Raw genomic sequence first — 20683 nt, forward strand, 5'->3', positions numbered from 1 at the left:
TTTTAGACACAAACCATCTTCTGTAATTAGAGTGTTTACAAAGCATCTTTTGACACTTTGGTTAGAGGCTTTTTCTCCCCTTCTTCAGTGTGTTTATAGTTTTGTAGAAATTGTGCTTCAACTTCGTATTTTCTTTTTCCTCATATACTGAATTGCAAGTATAAGTAATAAAATAATGACATAAGAGGAGAGTTAGATTCCAGCAAAAACAGCTTTCATTACAATATCTTCAAGGGATGATGTGGTATGTGGGTTAAATTAGATTATTCTTCCCATTTTGTAGTGAAATAAAATATATTAAATGAGTTAACTGGGATTTGCTTTACTTAGTCTAGTCCATGGTACCCAGATATAAAAGCCTTTTTTAATGCAGAGCCTACAAGATAATTACTTAACTTCAGGAGTAAAATTATTCAGAAAATACAAATTTAAATTACTTGTGTTTAATGGAGAAGGGTTAACGTCTTCACTGGATTCACCACTGCCAGATTAATAAATTCAGGAAAATCAAACCCAAAGTGATTATAAAGATGAAACAAATATTTCAAATTTTCTTGAAGCAGTAATAAACTGGCAATAAAATGTTTCTCTGAGAGCAGAGCACAATGGACTGAAGCGCACAGATGTATTTTGTTGTTAAAGCCTTTTTGGAAGTGACAGTAACAGCACCTGGCTAGGCAATAGGATTTGCTGAGTGTGTTTACTGCTAATAATTAAGTACTAGTGTGTGCATGATAGAAATTGCAGTCAATAGGTACTTAAAGTTTTTTTTTTCAAAAACGTAGCAAAAAGAAAATCAATTGCTACTGTCCCCTGTGATGCTCCAGTACTTGTGTACTGCAGTGTTGTACTCTGAGGGGATATTGTCAAGGACCTTTTTATTTCACCTTTACTGAAAATAGGACTCTCTAACCCTGTTCCAAAGTATTTTCACAATCAAAGTACTCAAATTTGGAGACACATCTGAGGGAGGTTCAGTGCTTGTTTGTGCATGCCATCAGCCTGGATATGTGGACTCAGCACTGTAAGAAGTTTCTGTGGGTTCTTACTCCTAAGGGATTCTTATTGAGGACATTCCAAAGATTTCTGACAGGGACAGAGATGATGTCATGGTAGAGAGGAGAGAAAATAAGGACAGAAAATCACCTTTCTTGTATTTCAGGATATCAGCTGGTGGCCAAGGCTGACAATGGGCTAACAAACCACCCTTGATAATGTGTTACTTGTTACAAAGGTTTTACAAAGAAAATAAAACTAGTTAGCAGTGGGCTAGCAAAGACAAGGAGAGTTGGTGGCATCTGAAATTTGGCCTGCAGAAGGATGTCCTTGCGCAAAGAAGCGAGCAGTGGAAGTTGTATAGGAACCATGAGAAGTCTGATTTAATGGTAAGGCATATCTGAATGTGATAAAACAGATCTCGGATAAAATATGTAGAATAATTGTTCTAATCATTAGCAGTTGCACAAAGATTCTTTAATTTATAGGCGAGATAGTTGTAGAAGAGAAAGGGTAGAGAGCAGACCCTCTGTGCAGTTTCTTCAGAGGCTTCAGAAACAGATGGATACCCCTCAGAAGCAGTTGATTAGGAGATGAAAAGTCCAGGAAAGGATGAAATTCTAAAATAAGCTTCATTCAGTTTTGTTTGGTCCTGTGTCTGGTCACCAGAGAGGAGCCCAGCACCTCCTGTTCCACTGCTCCCCTTGAGGAAGGGTAGATTGTGCTGAGGGCATCTCTCAGCCTTCTCCATTCCTCTGATGTTTCTGTTGGATCCATCAGATAAGCCTCAGTTGTCATTTATAATATGAAGTGCCTTAATCTACTTAATTGTTCCTAATATGTGAACAGTTCTATACTGTTCATCATCTTTGACATAGTTTCTGATGCACTTCCAATTATTTTATGTTTGGGTTTTTTTTTAATTAGGAAAGAAGCTGATTTAGGAAACAAGTCTGTGAGTACACACGGCTGAATAGGGAAGTTGTGTGTACACTCATGTTTTCTAAAACTGTATTTTTAGTGTCCTGATCTCCGGGCTAATCTTAATTCTAGATGTTCTATAGGCAGTCATAGTGCAGAACCTATTAGCTGGTGTAATGGTAGGATATATAAATTTATATGTGTCTGTGTATTAACTCCCAAGTGTCCCCTCCTGTAAGATGGATTTTTTTAGCTATTTTCTTTTCTAAAACATTCAGGTTGGGATTCAACTACCTACTAGAGTAAGCATCTGAACCTCTATTGAAGTTTATTGAAAAATAGCGCTCATACTTCTTTGTTCCTTTTGTTCCATAATTTGTCTCTTAAAGCATTGGCAGCACTATCCAGTGGATTACTGTAAGAACAGCTCTGCACTGAGAAACATGTTTGGTTGTTCTTGGTTGTGCAGCAGAATCTTAATGTGCATGTGCATGCAGACATTCATATATATGAATTTATCTGCACTGGTGATTGAGGCTACCTCTGGAACCTCTTGTTTCCTGATTCTGGGACAATTGAAGGACTTCAGTATTCTTGGAACTGCTTTTCTGAGTATTTTGTTTTATTAGGATTCTTCCTCTGAGGTTAGAGTTGGGTTCAGCCTTTCATGTCATACCTCTTGTAAAACCTCTTCTAGCCTTAGTGAGCTCCTTTTGCCCTTTCTCAGGCCTTTTCTTTTTTGATAACTGTTGTGTATTTGCTGTCTTCCCATAGAATTGCTGTTTTCCTGCACCACATATGTACATTTTATTCTTTTAAAAACTTTAAAACAAAATTTGTATAGCTGTCCTTTTCAAATGTTGCAAAGGTGTTTGATGGTTCCTGTTTAAGTGGTTTCTCAATATTTTGAGTCTGTTCATTGTAAATGTCCATCAAGCTTCTTTAGTTCCCCTATAACTTCTCTAGAAATAATTCTTAAATTAAGCGCGTATACAATTTACAATATACTGACTTTAATACAATGTAAAAGAAATAACAATTTACAGTGTCTAAAAATGTCCTCTTAGCATCATAACCTGATACAGCTAAAGTCTGTGTGATGCTCATTGAACTCTCCTGTCACTGGGTTTTCTGTCTTGGTGCTTTTCCAGTCTCCCAGCCTGGTGCAGTAACCATGAGAACCACACATCTCAGATCAAGAGATTCTGTAGGAGGAATGAATGAAGTTACGAAAAGTTAAGATCATAAATAATCTCTCATAATACAAGAAAAATATTATTTCCCACCTGTCACCATTCCAGTCCTATTAACTGTTTTTGGAAATGCAGAAAATACTTCATCACATGGATCTGGTTTTCTAATATCTTCTCAAGAAAAAATCTATGCTTGCTTGAAAAACTGTATCTTTTTCTTCCCTTAAATGTTCTTCCATGTTTTTCAGGATATCCCATTTCCTGCTTTCACTTGCACCTTGCCTGAAGGATGCTGTCATGATTATGCCTTGTGATTCTTGAATCTTTTTACTGACCTTTTTCTTTTTTTGACTTGGTATTGATGACAGTCGATGCCTCTAGGTTCATTTCCCTTTCTCTGGCTTCTCTTGGAAAGTATCACATTTGCTATTTCTTTATATTGCTTTAGCAGGCTGTGTCTGGGAATTTTACTGCTCACCCCTGCCCCCACTACTGTGAGGTCAAATAAGCAACTGGTACCCTGTCCTGAGGAGGCATTCTACAGATTAGCCAAAACCAAGTAATAAGCACAGTTTTAAATCACTTACTCTCTTGGCTTGTTTGAAATACTTTGACTGTATTTTGATGGTAATTAAAATTAATAAAAATCAATCCTGGTTGTATCTTTAAATTTTTTGAATTCCTCATTCAGTGATGCAGTTTTTGAAATACTACTTATTTGTGGTGGAATGATTGCCTTATTTTCTGTTTTGTTTACTGATGTGGAATTATATAACTTGTATGAAAAGGGATAAGAAATTGGGAGGCCAAATCTGGATCTTTATAATACTGTTCAAGTTGAAAATTTCTGCTGAAATCAGGACATTTTTACTCAATTATGGTTCTTGAGATTGATTAAATAATGACTTGGTAGGTAGAAAGATAGGGTAGAGCTTGTGCCTTTTTTCCTTCTGTGTATCTGTTAGAGTGTGTAAGGGTCTGACTTCTTTGGAACAATCCTATTTGCTAACAGCAGACACTCAGACTCAATTATAGTTCATCGGCTGAAATTATCCCCTTAAAAAGAAGATGTCTATTAGCAATGTTTTAGACTGTTTAAAAGAGAGTAAATGATGCAAATTTCTCACAGATTGGGCCTCCAAGTCTCTCCCTTTACTACAGAGAGGCAGGAGGAAAAGCCACTTCTAAATGGATCAAATGTTTTTTGAAAACTGGTTCAAGTGAAGTCTCATCTTTTTCATCCATATGTTAAGTCTCCAAAGTAATGGAATGCAAGTCAGTGCTTGTTATCCTTTCAGAATTTTTTAACCAAATATACTGTCGTTTAGTGTTCTTAAATACATGTAGGACATCAGGTTATATCCTATAATCACCCTGCACATCTTGCTATGTTTGGATGTTTCCCGAAACAGATGAAAATCTCTTCAGAAGCAGAAGAAAATGTAATTTTTGTGACCCACTCAGTGTCTTGCACCCAGTCTAATTTTTGGGTTGTGTTCAGAAGCTTTCACAGGATCAGAAGGGAGTGGCAGCTGTGCAGGGTTAGAGTAAGATATAGCCTGACACCTTCAAATGAAGCTGTTGTTCTGTGCTTGTGATTTCACATACTAGAAATCAAATTCCAGTGAATTTGACTGGCTCCAGCAGATTGTCTTGGGTGTGTCTGGGTGCGTGAGAATGACTCAAGTCAGAGCAAGGTTCATCACTTAATCCCATGTCTAGTTTCTATCTTCCAGCATTTTTTTGCATAATGCATAATCGGATTTAAGCCTACAGAGAAATGACAAACTCTAAATCTCTTTTAGACTTTTTCTGGCCGTAGCAAAGCGAAACTTCCATGGAGCGGGGGAGGGAGGTGTTGGCAGGGAGGTCTGGGAATGGTGTTTAATGGTGAGCGATCCCTGTGTTCGCAGGGGCCGTGGGGGAGTGCCTCCACCCCCAGCAGGAGTGCCCAGAGGTGCACCAGCTCCCAGGGGAGTCCCTCCCAGCAGAGGACCAGTGAGTCGGAGCCGGGGACTTCTGGCAGCCAGAGCACGAGGGGTTCCTCCCCCAGCAGGGTACCGGCCCCTGCCACCGCCCCCGGCCCAGGACACCTACGGGGAGTATGTAAGTGGGGATGGGGATGGGCATGGGCATGGGCATGGGGTGGTCCTGCCACAGGGCTCGCATCCCTACAGAACTCTGCACAGTCTCTCATTAACACCTAATTAAGTCCTACACCCAACATCTGACAAATGTGGGCATCTCTCTATACCATTTCAGACGTTAACTGTTTAATTAATTAATTAAAAAAGTCATCTTATGTGTGTACACCACCATAAAGACATTTACAGTGCATTTGGCAAAATAGTTATGTACCTCTTAAATGTTTAATATTAGGTTTCTGCTTTCCAAAAAAAAAAAAAATTGAAAAATCACAGTGTTGTAGACTTTTTAATTCTCAGCTAAAACAGAATAATATTCTAATCCTCCTTCCCAAGCCTATCTTTGTGGTCATATAGTTGTTTAATTATTAGACAAGTAAAATATTTTTATGGAAGCTTCAGAACTAATCCTAAAATTTTAACAATGCACACTGTATCTTAATAAGCCATACATATTCATCTTGATTTTATTGTATTAAAATTAGAATCATATCAAAATACTTCTTATGTTGTATATGACAAAATTATGCAGTTATGAATTGTTAGGGAAAATTTAAATTGAACTTAGAGAGCAGTAAGATAGAGAAAAAAGAACATTAAATCAAAATTATAGTGATAAAAATGAATTTAGTCTTAAAGAAAAGTAATACCTTCAAGGACAATGCTTTTAGTGCTTTATATATACTAAAGGTTTTAGTGTGCTCTCTTTACAGCCCAGTGTGTCTGGACTTAATCTCTGTTGTTTAGACTAGCAAAAAAGGAGATTGTGTTTCTGAAAATATTGTTGCTATTTAGATATTTTTAGATTTTTTTTTTTTCCTAAACCTTTCTTTCAACTACCTTAATCTCTCTTCCTTCAAAGATCTCCACCAAAACTACCTGAATCAAATACCAGGGTTTTGTTTTTTTTCCTTTTGGCAGAAACCCAGCTTTTGTAGCTTTTATAGGGAAGAAGTTTAATGTTAATGTAAGCATTTATGCATATAACTGAACAATTCAGAAGAAGTTAATGTAATTCATTAATTTTGAGGAAGAATGCTTTAACAACATGCCTAAATTTCCCCTGGCTATACTTGACTAGTCAAAGTAGGTACTGCACATAAGTGGTTCTCTCAAAATGCCTTCAAAAGAATCAGTCCTCATTGAATAGTGTGTTTCCAGGACATGCATTCTAGAACACATAGAGAGATGTATAATGTAAACCTCTTTGAGTAACTTCATATTTATATATAATCTGCTATTTATGGCATGTGTCTATAGAAGTGGTGTGGAAGTAATAGCTGTTTGCATCAGTATCCTGAATTATGCTTCACATCTGGGAGAATAATTAGAAAATAGCACTGTATAGAAAAATAGTGATGTGCTAAATAACTTAGAAAAAGAATTTTCTTTAGAACTGAATCACTTACCTTTCAAAAAAGATACCTTAGCTGGGATAGATATAGATAGATAGATAGATCTGCTACTTAAAGCTGTAGTTGATAAAGCCATCCTAGGTGGTCTTTTTTTTTTTTTTTTTGGAAGAACGTTTAGCAGGGACATAAGTCATTGGTGTATTGCAAGTTCAATGTTAAATTTGATGCTTGGTATTTAACCTGTCCATTTGCAGTACATTATCCAAGTGCCTTAACTATGTCTTTTACAGGTCAAGGGAGCATGGTAGGAGTCATGAGTAGTATTTCTGTGCCTCCTTTACTGATTCCTGTTTAGTTATATCTAATACTGAACATTAGTTTGCCAACCTGAGCAGAATAAGGTCTTGTTGATTGAGAAGTGTTGTAGAATGAGAGCATCAAAAAGACTTGGGGGTACCATAAGCTATTTTAAGCACCATCAAAGCTTTGGAGACAGATATCCAGAGAGGTTACAGAGAAACATATAGAAGTGTACTGTGCTTTTGTGGCAAGGTTTTGATAGCCGAGGAGTGCAGGGGTGGCTTCTGTGAGATGCTTCTGGAAGTTTCCCCCATGTCCAGCAGGGCCAGTGCCAGCCAGCTCCAAGGTAGTTCTGCTGCTGGCCAAGCCAAAGCCCAGCAGCAATGGTGGCACTGCCTCTAGGATATGTATTTAAGAAAGAGAGGGAGGAAATACCCAGTCTGGAGCAGTCTGCTCCTATCGGACTTCATCCCATGGAAGGGACCAACAGCAGAGCTGTTCATGGAGAACTTCAGCCCAAGGGAAGGGCTCACATTGGAGGAGTTGGTGTTGGCTTGTCCCTGTGGGAAGGATCTGATGCTGGAGCATGTGAAGAGTGGGAGGTGTCCTGTCCCTGAGGAGGAATGAGCAGAGACAAGGTGTGAACTCACCACAGCCCTGTTCCCATCCCCCTTCATTGTTACAAAGGAACAAGTATAGAATTTTGAAGTGAGGTTGAGACTGGGAAAGAAGGGAAGAATGCAGGAGAAGGTGTTGCTAAATTGAGTTTTTAGTTCTCATTATCCTATTCTGATTTTATTGGTAATGAGCTAATATCCCCCAGCTGGGTCTGTTTTGCTTGGGACAGTAACTGGTGAGTGATTGATCTCTGCTTTTATCTTGAGCTTTGAGACTTTTGTTATGGTTTCTCTCCCCATCCACCTGAGGGAGTGGAGTGACAGAGCAGCTTTGGTGGGCTCCTGGTGTCCAGTCAGGGTCAACCCACCATAAGACGACTTTCTCCTGAGGATTGGAAAGTCCTGAGGATTCATGAAGCTTTTCATTCCCTTAGGCTTAAAAGCCTTCACTTTCTACTCATTAAACTAATGTGAAACTAATGTGCAAGTCCAGAAGGAAGCAAACTGTGTATGGATGGAAGCTTTGAACCACTCACTCCTGCAACTGAATATTTCAAAAGTGATTTAAGGCTTTCAGTATGTATAGTCCTTGCCCATTTCCTCTGTTGAGTGCTATTAAATCTACAATGAATTACAAACAGCTTCCCTTTTCTTCCACTCCCTTTGCTAACTCTATGTAGTCTGTGGAACCAGTGAATTTTTAACATCTATGACTAACTTCAGTTCTGCCTCCTGCTTATCCTGATGTCTCTCCTTCCTATTCTTGATTTAGTAGCTGTTTTTTTAAAGTTACCATCAAAATGGGAAGGGGAATGCCTGTTTCATTCTGAAAAATTGGAAGGGTTACTTCTGGAGGCAGTATTTCACATGGGAAAAATATCACAGGCAAAAAGTCGTTAATTTGAGATGCATTTTTGTGGGCTGAAGATCAAGCCAACTGTGTGAACATTGCTGTCCTGTGTTTAGAGCCCACAGGGAAGTGTTCCAAAACCTTGGCCAATAGAGAAGACTCAGAGTGAGCTGCCTCTGTCTTCTATCAGCTTCCAGGGGTCTTTGCACTAATGGTCTTTGAATTCTTTGGCTTTCTCTGCAGGAGTCACGCAGCACACTGGACTACCAACAATATTTGCACACCTTTCCAGTTCAGTATAAGTAGTTTTCCCACTCCACTGTTGCCACTCTTACTCACATATGAGTCTCAACCACAGGAGTCATTCCTCCTGAGTCCCCACCAAACTGTTAGTACCATGATGAAGCTCTTGAAGCCACTAAATGACAGTTTCTTAGCATTTTTTCTGAAGACTGACTCTTTTATAGCTGTAGCATCAGCTGAGACAGGAAAAATTCCAGCCTCTATAGCCAGCCAGCTTTATAATCACTGTCCTGACCTCACTGCTCTGGTTGCTGTGATAAACTTGCTCTGAAGACTAACGGGACTCTCATTTTTCTTTTCTCAACTGCTCAGGTCAGGAGAAAACATGTTGTGACTTGTGAAGCATGGCCATTACATTATTTTTGTAATAGTTGAATGAGGGAAGCAGTACTGGGTATATGCTGCATTTCTTGAAGCACTTACAGATGGTTTCAGGAGCATTTGTCTCTTAATTAAATGTGAATTTGTCTCTACTCATTGAACTATACTGTGTAATAGATAAAAATATTTTTATGGATTTTTAAGCTGACAACTTATTCCACTAAGATAAGAAATAGGAACTGTATTTAAATGCCACCTGAAATTTTCAAGCTTTTCCACAATTTTTCAATAAGCAGGGAATTAGTAGCTGTGTAAGGTCAATTCCTTAGCATATGCTGAGTCAAACATAGGTTAGAACAGAACTGCTCAGTCTCAGTTACTGTCTCATAACATTTGCTGCTCTTGGCCTCATCCTGCTGTTGTCATCTTTGCAGCTTCTAACCTGTGAGGCTTTTTTCCAAATTAGCAATGCACCAGTGGTACTGAAGCTTTTTAAGAGTAGATTTTTATTTGATGCTTTTCTCATTTTACAAAGGCAAATATTTTGCAGATAGTCTGCCAGTCTTTCAGTTCTGTACTTTGCATGACTATATTTGTGATGATCCTGTGTCAAGTCCTGTTTTGGCTGCTTAGTCGTGTCAAATGCAAAGTGAGTTTTATCTCAGTTCATAATCAGATATTTAGGGATTAAGAACTTTAAACATGGATTTAAAACCTGTTGCTCTGGCAGTGTGGAATGTCTACACTAAATAAAATAATTCATCAGTCTAGCATGTTGTGGCCAAGACTTCCTTCAACACTGCTTTGGAAGACCGTGAGATGTAAATATTTCTCCCTGTTTTGGGGAAAATTTGTGGCAGAGCTTTATTTCTTGGCCAATTTATTGATGTTTTCTGGTGGTCAGACAAGGATTAACTCAGGGGCAGAGTTTTCTGATTCAGTGACCACATGTATAATTTCTAGCAGCTAATGCTTCAATAACATTGCTTTGTGTATTAAGAAATGGAACTAAGATAGAATGTCTACCAATAAGAGACCAAGGGAGCCTTTCTAAGGTTAAGTAAATTGTAATTTGAAAAAGATCACTATGAAATATTTCCAATTGGTTTTCAAGATTATTTTAACTTGGATACAGATACAGGCCACTCAGAAGGATGTACAGAACAGTTGGATGTATAAAAATTTAATGATAACAACAAACTTCAAAACCTACACCTTAAAATCTACATTTAGTTGTTTCTTCTTTCTACAAAGCCATAAAGGTTACAGATTTTTTTTAAGATTCATAGTTCCTGAAGTATTCATTTGTGGATATTTCCAGAAATGCATTGCTATAACTGATGAATGAAGCAGACTTCAGATTCAAGATTGTAGTTCTCACACTAAGTCTGTATTGTGAGACTATAATTACTACTGTATGTGTACTGTGAAGTACATGTGTGTTACTGGTATTACAATACTATGTGACTATGCTTGTCCTGTTTCCCAAGAGAAATTAGGAGAACCCAAAACATTACCATAACCTGCTCTCTAACAAGATTTTGCCCAAAATAATGAGCAGATGGTGTTGCTCTGTCTCTCTATGTGAAATCTCAGTATTCTTCTGGTAGTGGAAGGCTTGTAGTTCAAATTCCCGTTATAGGTATTCTTGTTCCCTTGGTTCTCTCTGGAGATGATGTGCTGACCACCAGGATGCTGTCCCAGCATAGACAGTGCTTTCTGTCCTTTTGGTTTTATAGGAAATCCTACAGACTTGGTAAGCCTTAGGGAAAGTTGATTCACAAATATTTGTCTGGATGGTTAAGAAATTAATTTCATGATCCAGTGATTATTAAAAATATGAATGTAGGTATCCATTGGAGAAAAGAATGATTGCAGTCCTACTGTTTATGGGGAAGAAAAATCCCATTCCATCGGAAAACCTATAGCCTGTTATTTAGTTCACTTCCTTAGAAAGCCAGTGCAAATTCTGATTTAATCTCCGGCCTTAAGCTTGAATTCCCTGTCTCCCTATTGAGATCATAATTAATTCAGATTTTGAAAAACTGAAAATTAGGATTAATGTGGAAGCAATTTCTTGGAGCTATTAATACACTGCTGATTTTGCATGGTGAACAGTTTTTAAAGTAGAGTTTTCTCATTAACATTCACTTGCTGTTTGGGGTTGAAGAAAAAAAAGAGAAAAGTCTTTGTATACCATATAAAAAAACCCCAATTTTTTATTTACAAATAAAGACTTCTTGAAGTTGAGGTGGCAAAATATTAGTGAAAGTAAGGGCTAGTCAGATGACGTAAGATGACAGAAGACTTTGAAAAGAATTTAAATTCTTGGATGAAGTTCAAGTATAATTCGTGTCACTTTGCAAGATTTACACCATGTTTTAATTTACCTGAGTCTTGTGAATGTTGATAGCTTCCTAATGGCATGCAGCATTTTAAATCAGTGAGTTTATTTGCTTAATTGTTTTGAATTTGAAGCTTTTTATTTGAGTTCCTGGAAAAGGACTTGAATTAGCTTCAGTCTCTTAAGAACTAGAGAAATTATCTTTTGTCCATGTTGTCTCTATTTTCCCCTTTGTGTATAAAGTTATAGTTTCCATTTAGGTATTGTGCCATTTTTTAAGCAGTTTACTCACTGGCCTTCTGGCATTTTAGAAGTGCTACCACTGTTCTTAAATTCAGGGGAATTTGTGTAAGGCTTTTGGAAACCAAGTTCATAAAATCAAAGCATGATTTCTTGGCTCTTTCTTCCCAAGACAATACTCTTTTTCATAGTAAATAGGACAAGCAAGAAGAAATAAATGTGGGGGAGGGGGAAAAAAGATTTCATATTTTAAGCCCTTCAATTCACTGATTTGTTTAATTTAAAATCTTTTATCTTCTCTGGGGTTTTCAGGATGAGATCGAGAGAGAATGCAAAATGTTTCTATTTGCCCAGGAACTGGGGCTGTGGAAAAAGTGGAGTGTTTTGGAGAAAAGGCTGAAGAGCTTTCCCCCTTGCCTAAATTGGTGTTCACCTATAAAGTTCCTATAAAATTCTTTTCCAAGTATTTTAGTTGAAGCTGCTTATCTGAAACTTGGTGTTACTGAATGAGTCCTCCTGATTCTGACACTGCTCCCTGCTGTTGTGTATCGAAAACCAGACTTGTTTTGGTCTGATAGTAATTTGGCTTAAATGTTGTTGTCTATATTCATTAGCAAGTCCTTAGGGTTTTTTTCAGGTGCATGAAAAAACAATCCACTGCTTCATCTCTCATTCTAGGAAAACCTTATTTGTTCTGGTTGGATATGCACTAGGCTCCTTCTGGATGAAAACAGATGAAAATCTCCAAAATAAGAGCTTACAGTCTGTGCATGTTTGCTGCTAATGTCCTTGATGGTGGCACTCAGACTTAAGATGGTTGTAGCTACCCATATTTGTTTTGATTGGCCCATATTCTCTGTTGATTAAATGAGGGGGGATGTTATTCCCACATAACAAAATGGCTGTTCCTTCTCTTTATATTTCTAATTTGCCAGAAGAAGTTCATTCCACTGCACTGATGTTGTTTTGTGTTCTCTCCTTCAAATTAATCTCTGCACAAACTTTTTTTCTTAAATTTGATAGTTTTTATCTAAAAGGAATATGTTCCTCCAGTGTTCTGGGATAAAGTACTGGTGTAAGTATTTCAGAGAATGATGAGGAAAAGGAAACTGGGTAAGAAAAAAACATTTTAGCCGTAGTGATAACGGCCTTATTTTTTTCCTTGGATGGATTTCCTTAGATGGGAACAACTGGAAAATTGATTTCTTATTGATTTCATTATATTTTTTCCCAGTTCTGCAAATGGCCTTTTTGTAAAAGGCCACTTTTACCCTCTTCTTTCTTCCTGTTTCTCTGTGCTGCTCTGTGAAACATTGTTCATTTTCCGTAAAGAGGGTCCAAACAGTAGTCTGTCATTGTCACTGCCAGCAGATTACAATTTAAAACCACCATTTCCTGTTCTCCACTTGCAAGGGTTTGTTCAGAGTACTGCTGTAATTAAAAAGCACTGATGAGCAAGGTTTAGCATGATTTATAATGTTTTGGAGAATGCAAAGATTTTGGCAAAGATTGCTTTTATCATTTTTTGACCCATGATAGTACCTTAATATATTTGAAGGGTGCATATTTACACATTGCCTTTGATTCTGTTAATGAAAAATGTCTGTACTTTACACAGAGCAATTAGAGCTACCAGTACTGTTCTTTGGATTTTTATTTCACCTGTGGGCACCATCATTGAGACCACTGCAGGCAGATGCTCTCTTTAAGTAGAAACACTTATAGATTGGCTTAATAAATGAATTTATTAATAAAGCTGTGAGAATTTACAGAGTAATTTCATATTCTTTTTGTATGATCTGTGTTCTAACACCAGCTTTTCTGTTACTTTGGGAGTTGATTCTTAACCCTAAGGTCAAGACAGTTGCTCTTCATACCTTCCTAGTGGATACTTCAAATGCTGGGTGATAAATTCTTGTAGTTTAAAAGGACTTCAGCATTTTCTGGTTTTTAACCCCTGCATTTCTGTTGTAAGTGCAGACTGTTCAGCACACTTTGTCTTTTGATCAGACTAGTCTGAGAAGAGTTAAGTATTCTTGGTTATCCTGAAAAGTAGAATAATGAATAACAAAGATAAGGCTTCTGTTTATGGAATGAAGACATGATCTGGTGTGGGCTTTTGGGTTTTGAAGCGGTAGGTGAAGTATGGATTTTCCATTTTCATTATATATGTGTAAAAATGATAGTTATTTTCATTTAAGTTAGCATGGTATTTTGTAGCACTAAAACATGCCAGATGGCCAAGGATATTTCATCTAAATACTAAATAAAGTCAAAGAAAATATTCACTGAAGCCACTAGAGGTCTGATTCAAAACGAAAATACTCGAGAAGTATGGATTTAATTTAGAATGTAAAAAAATCTGTCTTGGTTGACCTTATTTGTAACCTCCTGAAAGAGAAAGTTTTCAAATACTGCATGACTAGGAGCAAATACTGTCAGACCTAGTTCAGGGAAAGCTCTGAAACATACTTCAGCTGCTCCTGGTACTTCAAAGCAATCGTGCAAAGCAAAGACATACTTCGGAATTTGAATCTCTTATGTCTTAACAAGCTATTGAGAGCAAACCTATTTTATTTTTGGAGCATGTTTCACATATTTATCTTGTTTTTAGTGTAAGCGTTGAGATTTATAACTGTAAACATTGGGGGAAATTTCTTTCCTGTGAGGGTGGTGAAGCTCTGGCTTCACAGACTGCCCAGAGAAGTTGTGGCTGCCCATCCCTGGAAGTTCTCAAGGCCAGGTTGGATGGGACTCTGAGCAGCCTGCTCTAGTCTGGACACATGGAAGGTCCCTGTCCATGTCAGGGGATGGAACAAGATGATCATTATAGTCCCTTCCATCCCAAACCATTCTGTGATTCTGTGAAACACATCAGTAAAAGATAATGGATCTATTTAGAAAGATTACTATAATCTCAAAAGCTCAGGTTGACAATTTTAATTCTGACAGGAGATCCCCCTACAAACTACAAATCAGATATCCTTCCATACAAGGCTTCTTATAGCCACCATCAACAATATCATAATGCAGGGCTTAATTCCAGCAGTTGCCAAGTTATTAACATGTGAAGAGGTGAATAGTAATGAATCCTGGGGAAAAATTCTCTGGAAGAAAATTTATAGTTTTCTTTTTTAATGAAAATATAGTTGTCTGATACAGAATGGACCTCCCCCAAATTTTCCTTTTGTTCTGCTGAACATCTTATGAAGGATCTTCTCATTTCAAATCCATTTTTTTTCCTCTGTTTTCAAGAAGTCGTAGAAACACCATGACTTCAAATTAGTCTCTTACCATCTTTCTTTCATGATCCATTTTTTCAGTGAAATAGTTAACAAAAATGTGAATGAGAAGATGGATTGCTCAAGAGGTTTCTAATAATTCCTTAGGGGCAAAGCTTTCCTAACACATTAAAAGGTTAAGTTCAGTCCTCTGCTGGATGTGCCCAGTTTGAAGTTTGGAACAGTCTCTTAGGGATGGCTGGTTCACAGCTTGGAGAGTCTCTGAGGGGAGACCAAATGTCATGTAAATGTTCTGGAACAGAGCAAAGAAATAGGCTCAGGCAGCTTCTGCTGTTGGTCAGTGTCTGTATTGTTAGCAGATGTCTGTGTATTGCATCAATAAGTAATAAAATGCCTGTCTGGAAGAACTGCCAGGAGGCAGTGGGGTTGGGGTTTAGTCTGTGGCTTATCAAGAAAAGCTCATATCTGATGGGCAAGAAAATTTTAAGAGTCTGGTTTAATTTTTAGTTTCAGGGCAGTGAATTACTGAAAGAGAAAATGCATTTCCTTTTCAGAGTGGCTATTTATTAATGGGTCTCCATGCAACTGACAGTTGAAAGAATCCTAGTTTCTTCTTCCAAACCAATGAATAAACTCACTCAAGCGTGCTGGCAAATGCTCACAGACACCCTTCTCCTGATCGCTGCTGGGAAACAGTCATGTGCACTGATCTAGCAGTGCTGAAGCTCTGTTGATAGGCAGGTTGCCTGTTTTCCATATAAGCAATTTCAAATGACTAGAAAACTTTCTAAAAACTCATGGGAAATGAGGTTTCCTATCAGTTTTGTTGAGGATGTCACTGGTTTCTGCTACAGAAAGCTGTCAGATTCCCATCACTGAAGATGTTTTCTTTAGACAATCCATCGTTTGTTGTTCCTATCTAAATTGATACTGGTTGTTGGTTTTGCTTTCTGTCACTGCTGAAAGATTCTTAAACGTTCCTTTTAGTGACAATGTTGGTTCTCTCATGAGAGAGATCCCTTTAATTGCCAGGGCTGGATACTCACTCAGAAAACACCAGTTTTATTTACACACACACACACACACACACACACACACATGTATGTGAAGGATGATCCTCCAGTCTTGAAAGTATCTTCTCATTATGTCATTCTCATCTGGCAGCATACTCCTAAATATCCATTGAGGTCTTTGGCATATTTAGACAGGATTTAGATATTAGGATTTCCTAGGAATCAATGCAGGGGATGAACCATTTCTGCTTTTCCTGTGTTTAGCTCAGCTAGGTGTATTATTGGACAAAACAGTAAATTATTGGCAGTTTTTTTCAGATTTCTGTAGCTCATCCTTCTCTGTGAAAACTCATAATCACTGTCACTTTTTTATCCTAAACTTTTATGTGGCTGGGGTTAGTAGTTTGTTCAAATTGGTGTTCAAATACAGCACTGATTTGGGAAGAGTGTTACAGTGTATACTTAAATAGTGTGAATAATGTGGAGAGAAGTAATAAATCATTACTTCTCGTTTCTTGTTCACTGCTGAACTCCCACAAGTTGGAGAGTATTCAGAGGGCATTCAGAGTAGAAAACTAACTTCTTACTACTCTTATCTCTAGGGAAGTTCTTTCCTATCCAAATTTACATAGAATATTGAATTTATTGTCCAGAAATAAGTCAGCTTATTGACCTAAGTCAGTTGTACAATATTTATTCAGATGTTTCGATTCCTGAGGTGCTTCCCAGAACTTTTTTGAAGATCAGTTGTTCACTCAAATTCAAGAACATGGAGACATTAAATGTTTGTACTGTCATCTGCACAAGCCAGTGTTAAGTAAAAAAATATTTTCGAAGCACATTGCTAATAGCTTAAAATACCTTTAAAGATATTATGGTCTAATATTTATAGATAGTAGTAGTCTAAGATTCAGGTTTTGCCACTTCATGGTGTACATATATTATAAATACGTTTCAGGAGAGTGTTTTTCACACATAGAAGCAGGTTGCTGCTCTGTTTCTGGAGTGTGCTTGAAGTTAATATTGCATCTTTTATATCATTTCAGGAGTATGATGATGGCTATGGAGCTGCTTATGATGAGCAAAGCTATGATTCCTATGATAACAGCTATAGCACTCAAGCACAAAGGTAAGTCTCTAAATCAACTGTAACTACACTTGCAAAATTCTGTGGTTGGCCAGTTAGTTTTACTTACAGTTTTTAAGTTTCATCTTAAACTGCAAAAAAATTATGCAAAGATTTTGGAAAAAACCCCCATGTTACTTGCCTTTAATATCACCAGTATAAAAGTTAAATTTATGAGTGGCTGAAAAGAAAAAGAATTGAGAACTTCTAACAGTTCTAGTCATGCCAAATCCTAAGTCAAAGTCTTCAAAAATTCAGGAAGTTTAGGAGAACTTAATTCAGATTCATTATGGGAGGGAGGAGTGGGTAAGGAGGGGGGAGTAGAAAAAAGATTCATAGAAAGTATTAAATTTTCTTACTACTTTTACTAAGTTATATTCCAGTATTTTACTTGTATTCGACTGTAAGAAAAATCCACCTGGAAGTTTGTTTTACTCCTCTTTGGAACTCCTTGTGACAAATTTGAATGTCTTGCTATTTGTTTTCATTTTCCCACTTAATTTTCAGCAGTATTTTTAAGCACCTTTGTTTTATTGGGTTTTTTTTGTTTGTTTGTTTTGTTTTGGTTTTGGTTTTTGTGGGGTGTTTTTTTTTGTTTTTTAATTTTGCTTTCTTCAAAGGAGTCACTATTTGGCAATTCCATGAATAACAATGTGACCAAACAATAGGAAACATGCTGTGAAGTACAAACTACTTCCTTTATGTGGTTTTAACTTCATGGCAAATAACTTAGGTGATCATCTCCACTTCTGGGTATTTCCAATGTGCCTGTCTGGAAATGGAACTTCTGTCCACATTTTACTAAGTTGTAATTTATTTTCATTCTTTTTCTCTCAGACCAAGCATTCATAATCTGCTCAATAGTAGATGTTCTAATGTCTTTGACAATTTTATGGCAAAGTTATGACCTGCCTCTGAGGTAGGGTTACTGAGGCTCCTGTTAATAAATCCCTCATGGTGAATTAAATTGAATAGTGTGTTTGAGGCAGATTTGTTATGCCTTTTGCTAAATACGTAAGATTTACAATGCAGCTTCATCTGAAATTTTGTTGAATGAACAGTTCCGTACTGTTCACAGCAAAGTTGAGAACAAAGCTGTTTACACCTGGCATCTGCTCTGCTGTAGTGTTGTCACACCCATCTTCAGTTTTGTTGTGTAAATGAATATTTTTCTGTGCTCAACAACTTAGTCAATGTGAAAAGCATACTGGAAAGTTCAAGTATCATTATCGTTAAGAACTGAAGTAATGAAATTACCTTTTGTGTCTGATAATTGGCTCCGACAGACTCTAAGCTTTATAAAAATATGACTTAAGTAATCTAAAGTGTAGAACATTCAAAATACGAGACTCTATAGAGTGTTACATTCTGAGAACCATCGATAGTAATGGATTTTTTTTCCCCAAAAGACAGTTGCCAAAGTAGTCCTCAGCTTTTATGTTGGCAATTCTGTGTTCTGCCTTCTTGCTTGTACTCTTGGTAAATGGGTATATTGCACACAACATTTGGACTTCATTACAAAGTCATTTGCCTGAGCCAAAATTAAACATTACTTGGATTTGATTTTTTTTCTACATTAAGAAGGTTTTCACTGAAATTTTCTTCCTTTGAACTAAAATTAGGAAAAAAGCAAATCTCCCAAGGAATGAAATTGCTCTTGTAAAGGATTAATACATAAGAATGTGTATAATATTCATAGATACATGTCCACGTGCTTAGCTGTCTAGGAGATATTTCATTAAATGATTGCTTTACTTTGTATTTTACCTGTAGTTTCACAATACCTGTATTGTTAGATTTTTAACTAATTTATTACCTTCTGATGATTACTTGACTTTTTTCCCCTAATTTTATTAAGCACTCTGTGGTAAAAAGAAAAGAAATTATTCACTTGCACGTTTCTCACATTATATCAGCACTCATTTTCTGGCATATTTTCTGGCTTGGCAGAAAGATTTTTTTAGGATTGTATTGGCAGGCAGAAGGTTATAACTATAAACAGCCATCTGAGTTACCTAGACAAGCATTCCTGTCTTTAAACTGAATATCAAGTAGTAGCTCATTTTGCAAAATATCATTCTGTAAGCACAATGAGATACTTGTCATATTTAGGTGCAGGTGCATTACAATGCCCCTACTATGAAGGAAATTAAAGAATAGTGCATTGTTTTCATAGTTTAGCCATATTTATTCTTGATTTTTTGCCCTCATAAAACATTGAGAGAAACTGCATTTGCACATGGAGAGCAGTGATGTGTTTAAAATGCTTTTGGTGACCAGCATGTGGAAATAACTTACTCTTTCCTTTTCTAAATTGAAAATAGTAATCTTGAAGTAATAGTATTTCTAGTATGTCTTCTGATACTGATTTCTCTAGAAGTACTGTGATATTGGTGATACTGTATATTAAAGAGGAAATGTAAGAAATAGCTAGTAAACTGAGTTGGCTTATCAAATTACTTGTGGTAGTTTTTTGGTATATGACTAAATTTGACTGCAGGAATAGGGCTTAATGCTCACAAGTGTACAATGTGTGATATGGTGGAAACAGTTAAAATTTTCACTTTTGTTTTAAACATTTTGCTTATTTAGTGATTCCTCTGTTAAAAATAGAAACTTGCAGTAGAATCCAAAATATTTTTAGGAATTTTGGAGATCTCTAAGAGCTTGCATGACAGCAGATCTTTTGCTAGAGGTGCCCAGGAGGGCATTGTCCAAATTCAGTCTTCAGCACAGCACAGTATGACAATCCTTGATTGCTCTTTCAGTCTGGATGTTTCAAGTGTATTTTCCAGAAACGGCCAAATCTGAGTTGGAGTAGGGTGAGTGACATGTTTAGATATGAAGAAAAGGAAACTGTATTTTTGTGTGCATTAAACGAGTCAGGACTTTGTTCTGCAAATGAGCTATTCCATTCAGTGTACTAACTGCTTGCTGATCCCAAATTGTGAGTGCTTAGAAGTGTCATAGTATTTTATTTGACATTGTGTGAGACTGTATCCTTTCTTGTGCCTGGTAATCTGAAGTTTGAGTTAAAACCTGCCACAGCACTAACAGAGAGAAACATGAGAGCTTTGAGTTCTCATCTGTCTTAATTCCCTGTAAACTTACAAAAAATGTTCTTTTCCTTTAGAACATTTTATTATCCACTGTTGCTTGTTCATGCAGCAAAGCCCCAAATAGTGCTTCAGGATGTCCTTTAACAGAATTATTTTTTTATGGTTGAATAGACTTAAAATATCCCTTGAAGCTGTACTGCGCTTTACTAGATACCTAATTGATTTTTAGAAGATTAAATTACATGTATAGTTTTTTGCAGAGGGATTGTCAGATAATTTTATAATTATAGACTGGGATGTTTAATCAACTGTATTGTTTAGTCTTTTTATTTAAAAAAATAAAATTTTAAAAATATTTTACAATTTCTGAAAATCAGAGGGTAGCAAATGCTTCATAAAGTCATAGAATAGTTTGGGTTGGAAAGGATCTCAAACACCATTCAGTTCCAACCCCCTTCCATGGGCAGAAACAACTTCCAGTAGACTAGGTTGCTCCCAGCTCCATCCAACCTAGCCTTGAACACTTCTAGGGATGGATCATTCACAAATTCTTCAGGCAGCCTCTGCCAGAGCCTCACCACCCCCACAGTAACGAATTTCTTTCTAATATCTAATCTGAATCTCTCCTCTTTTAGTTTGAAGTTATACCCTCTTCTCCT

General features: G+C 36.9%; 1 protein-coding gene across 1 annotated transcript in view; it reads left to right on the forward strand.

The window, feature by feature from the left end:
* KHDRBS3 (KH RNA binding domain containing, signal transduction associated 3) overlaps positions 1 to 20683 on the forward strand; it is an 84834-nt gene that overhangs the window by 49169 nt on the left and 14982 nt on the right. The window contains exons 6-7 of the mRNA XM_062504114.1: positions 5024 to 5216; positions 16886 to 16968. Of these exons, the coding sequence (XP_062360098.1) occupies positions 5024 to 5216; positions 16886 to 16968 (276 nt within the window). The remainder of the gene's footprint in view (positions 1 to 5023; positions 5217 to 16885; positions 16969 to 20683) is intronic.

Source organism: Cinclus cinclus, chromosome 1 (genome assembly GCF_963662255.1).
Source record: "Cinclus cinclus chromosome 1, bCinCin1.1, whole genome shotgun sequence".
Taxonomy (NCBI): domain Eukaryota; kingdom Metazoa; phylum Chordata; class Aves; order Passeriformes; family Cinclidae; genus Cinclus; species Cinclus cinclus.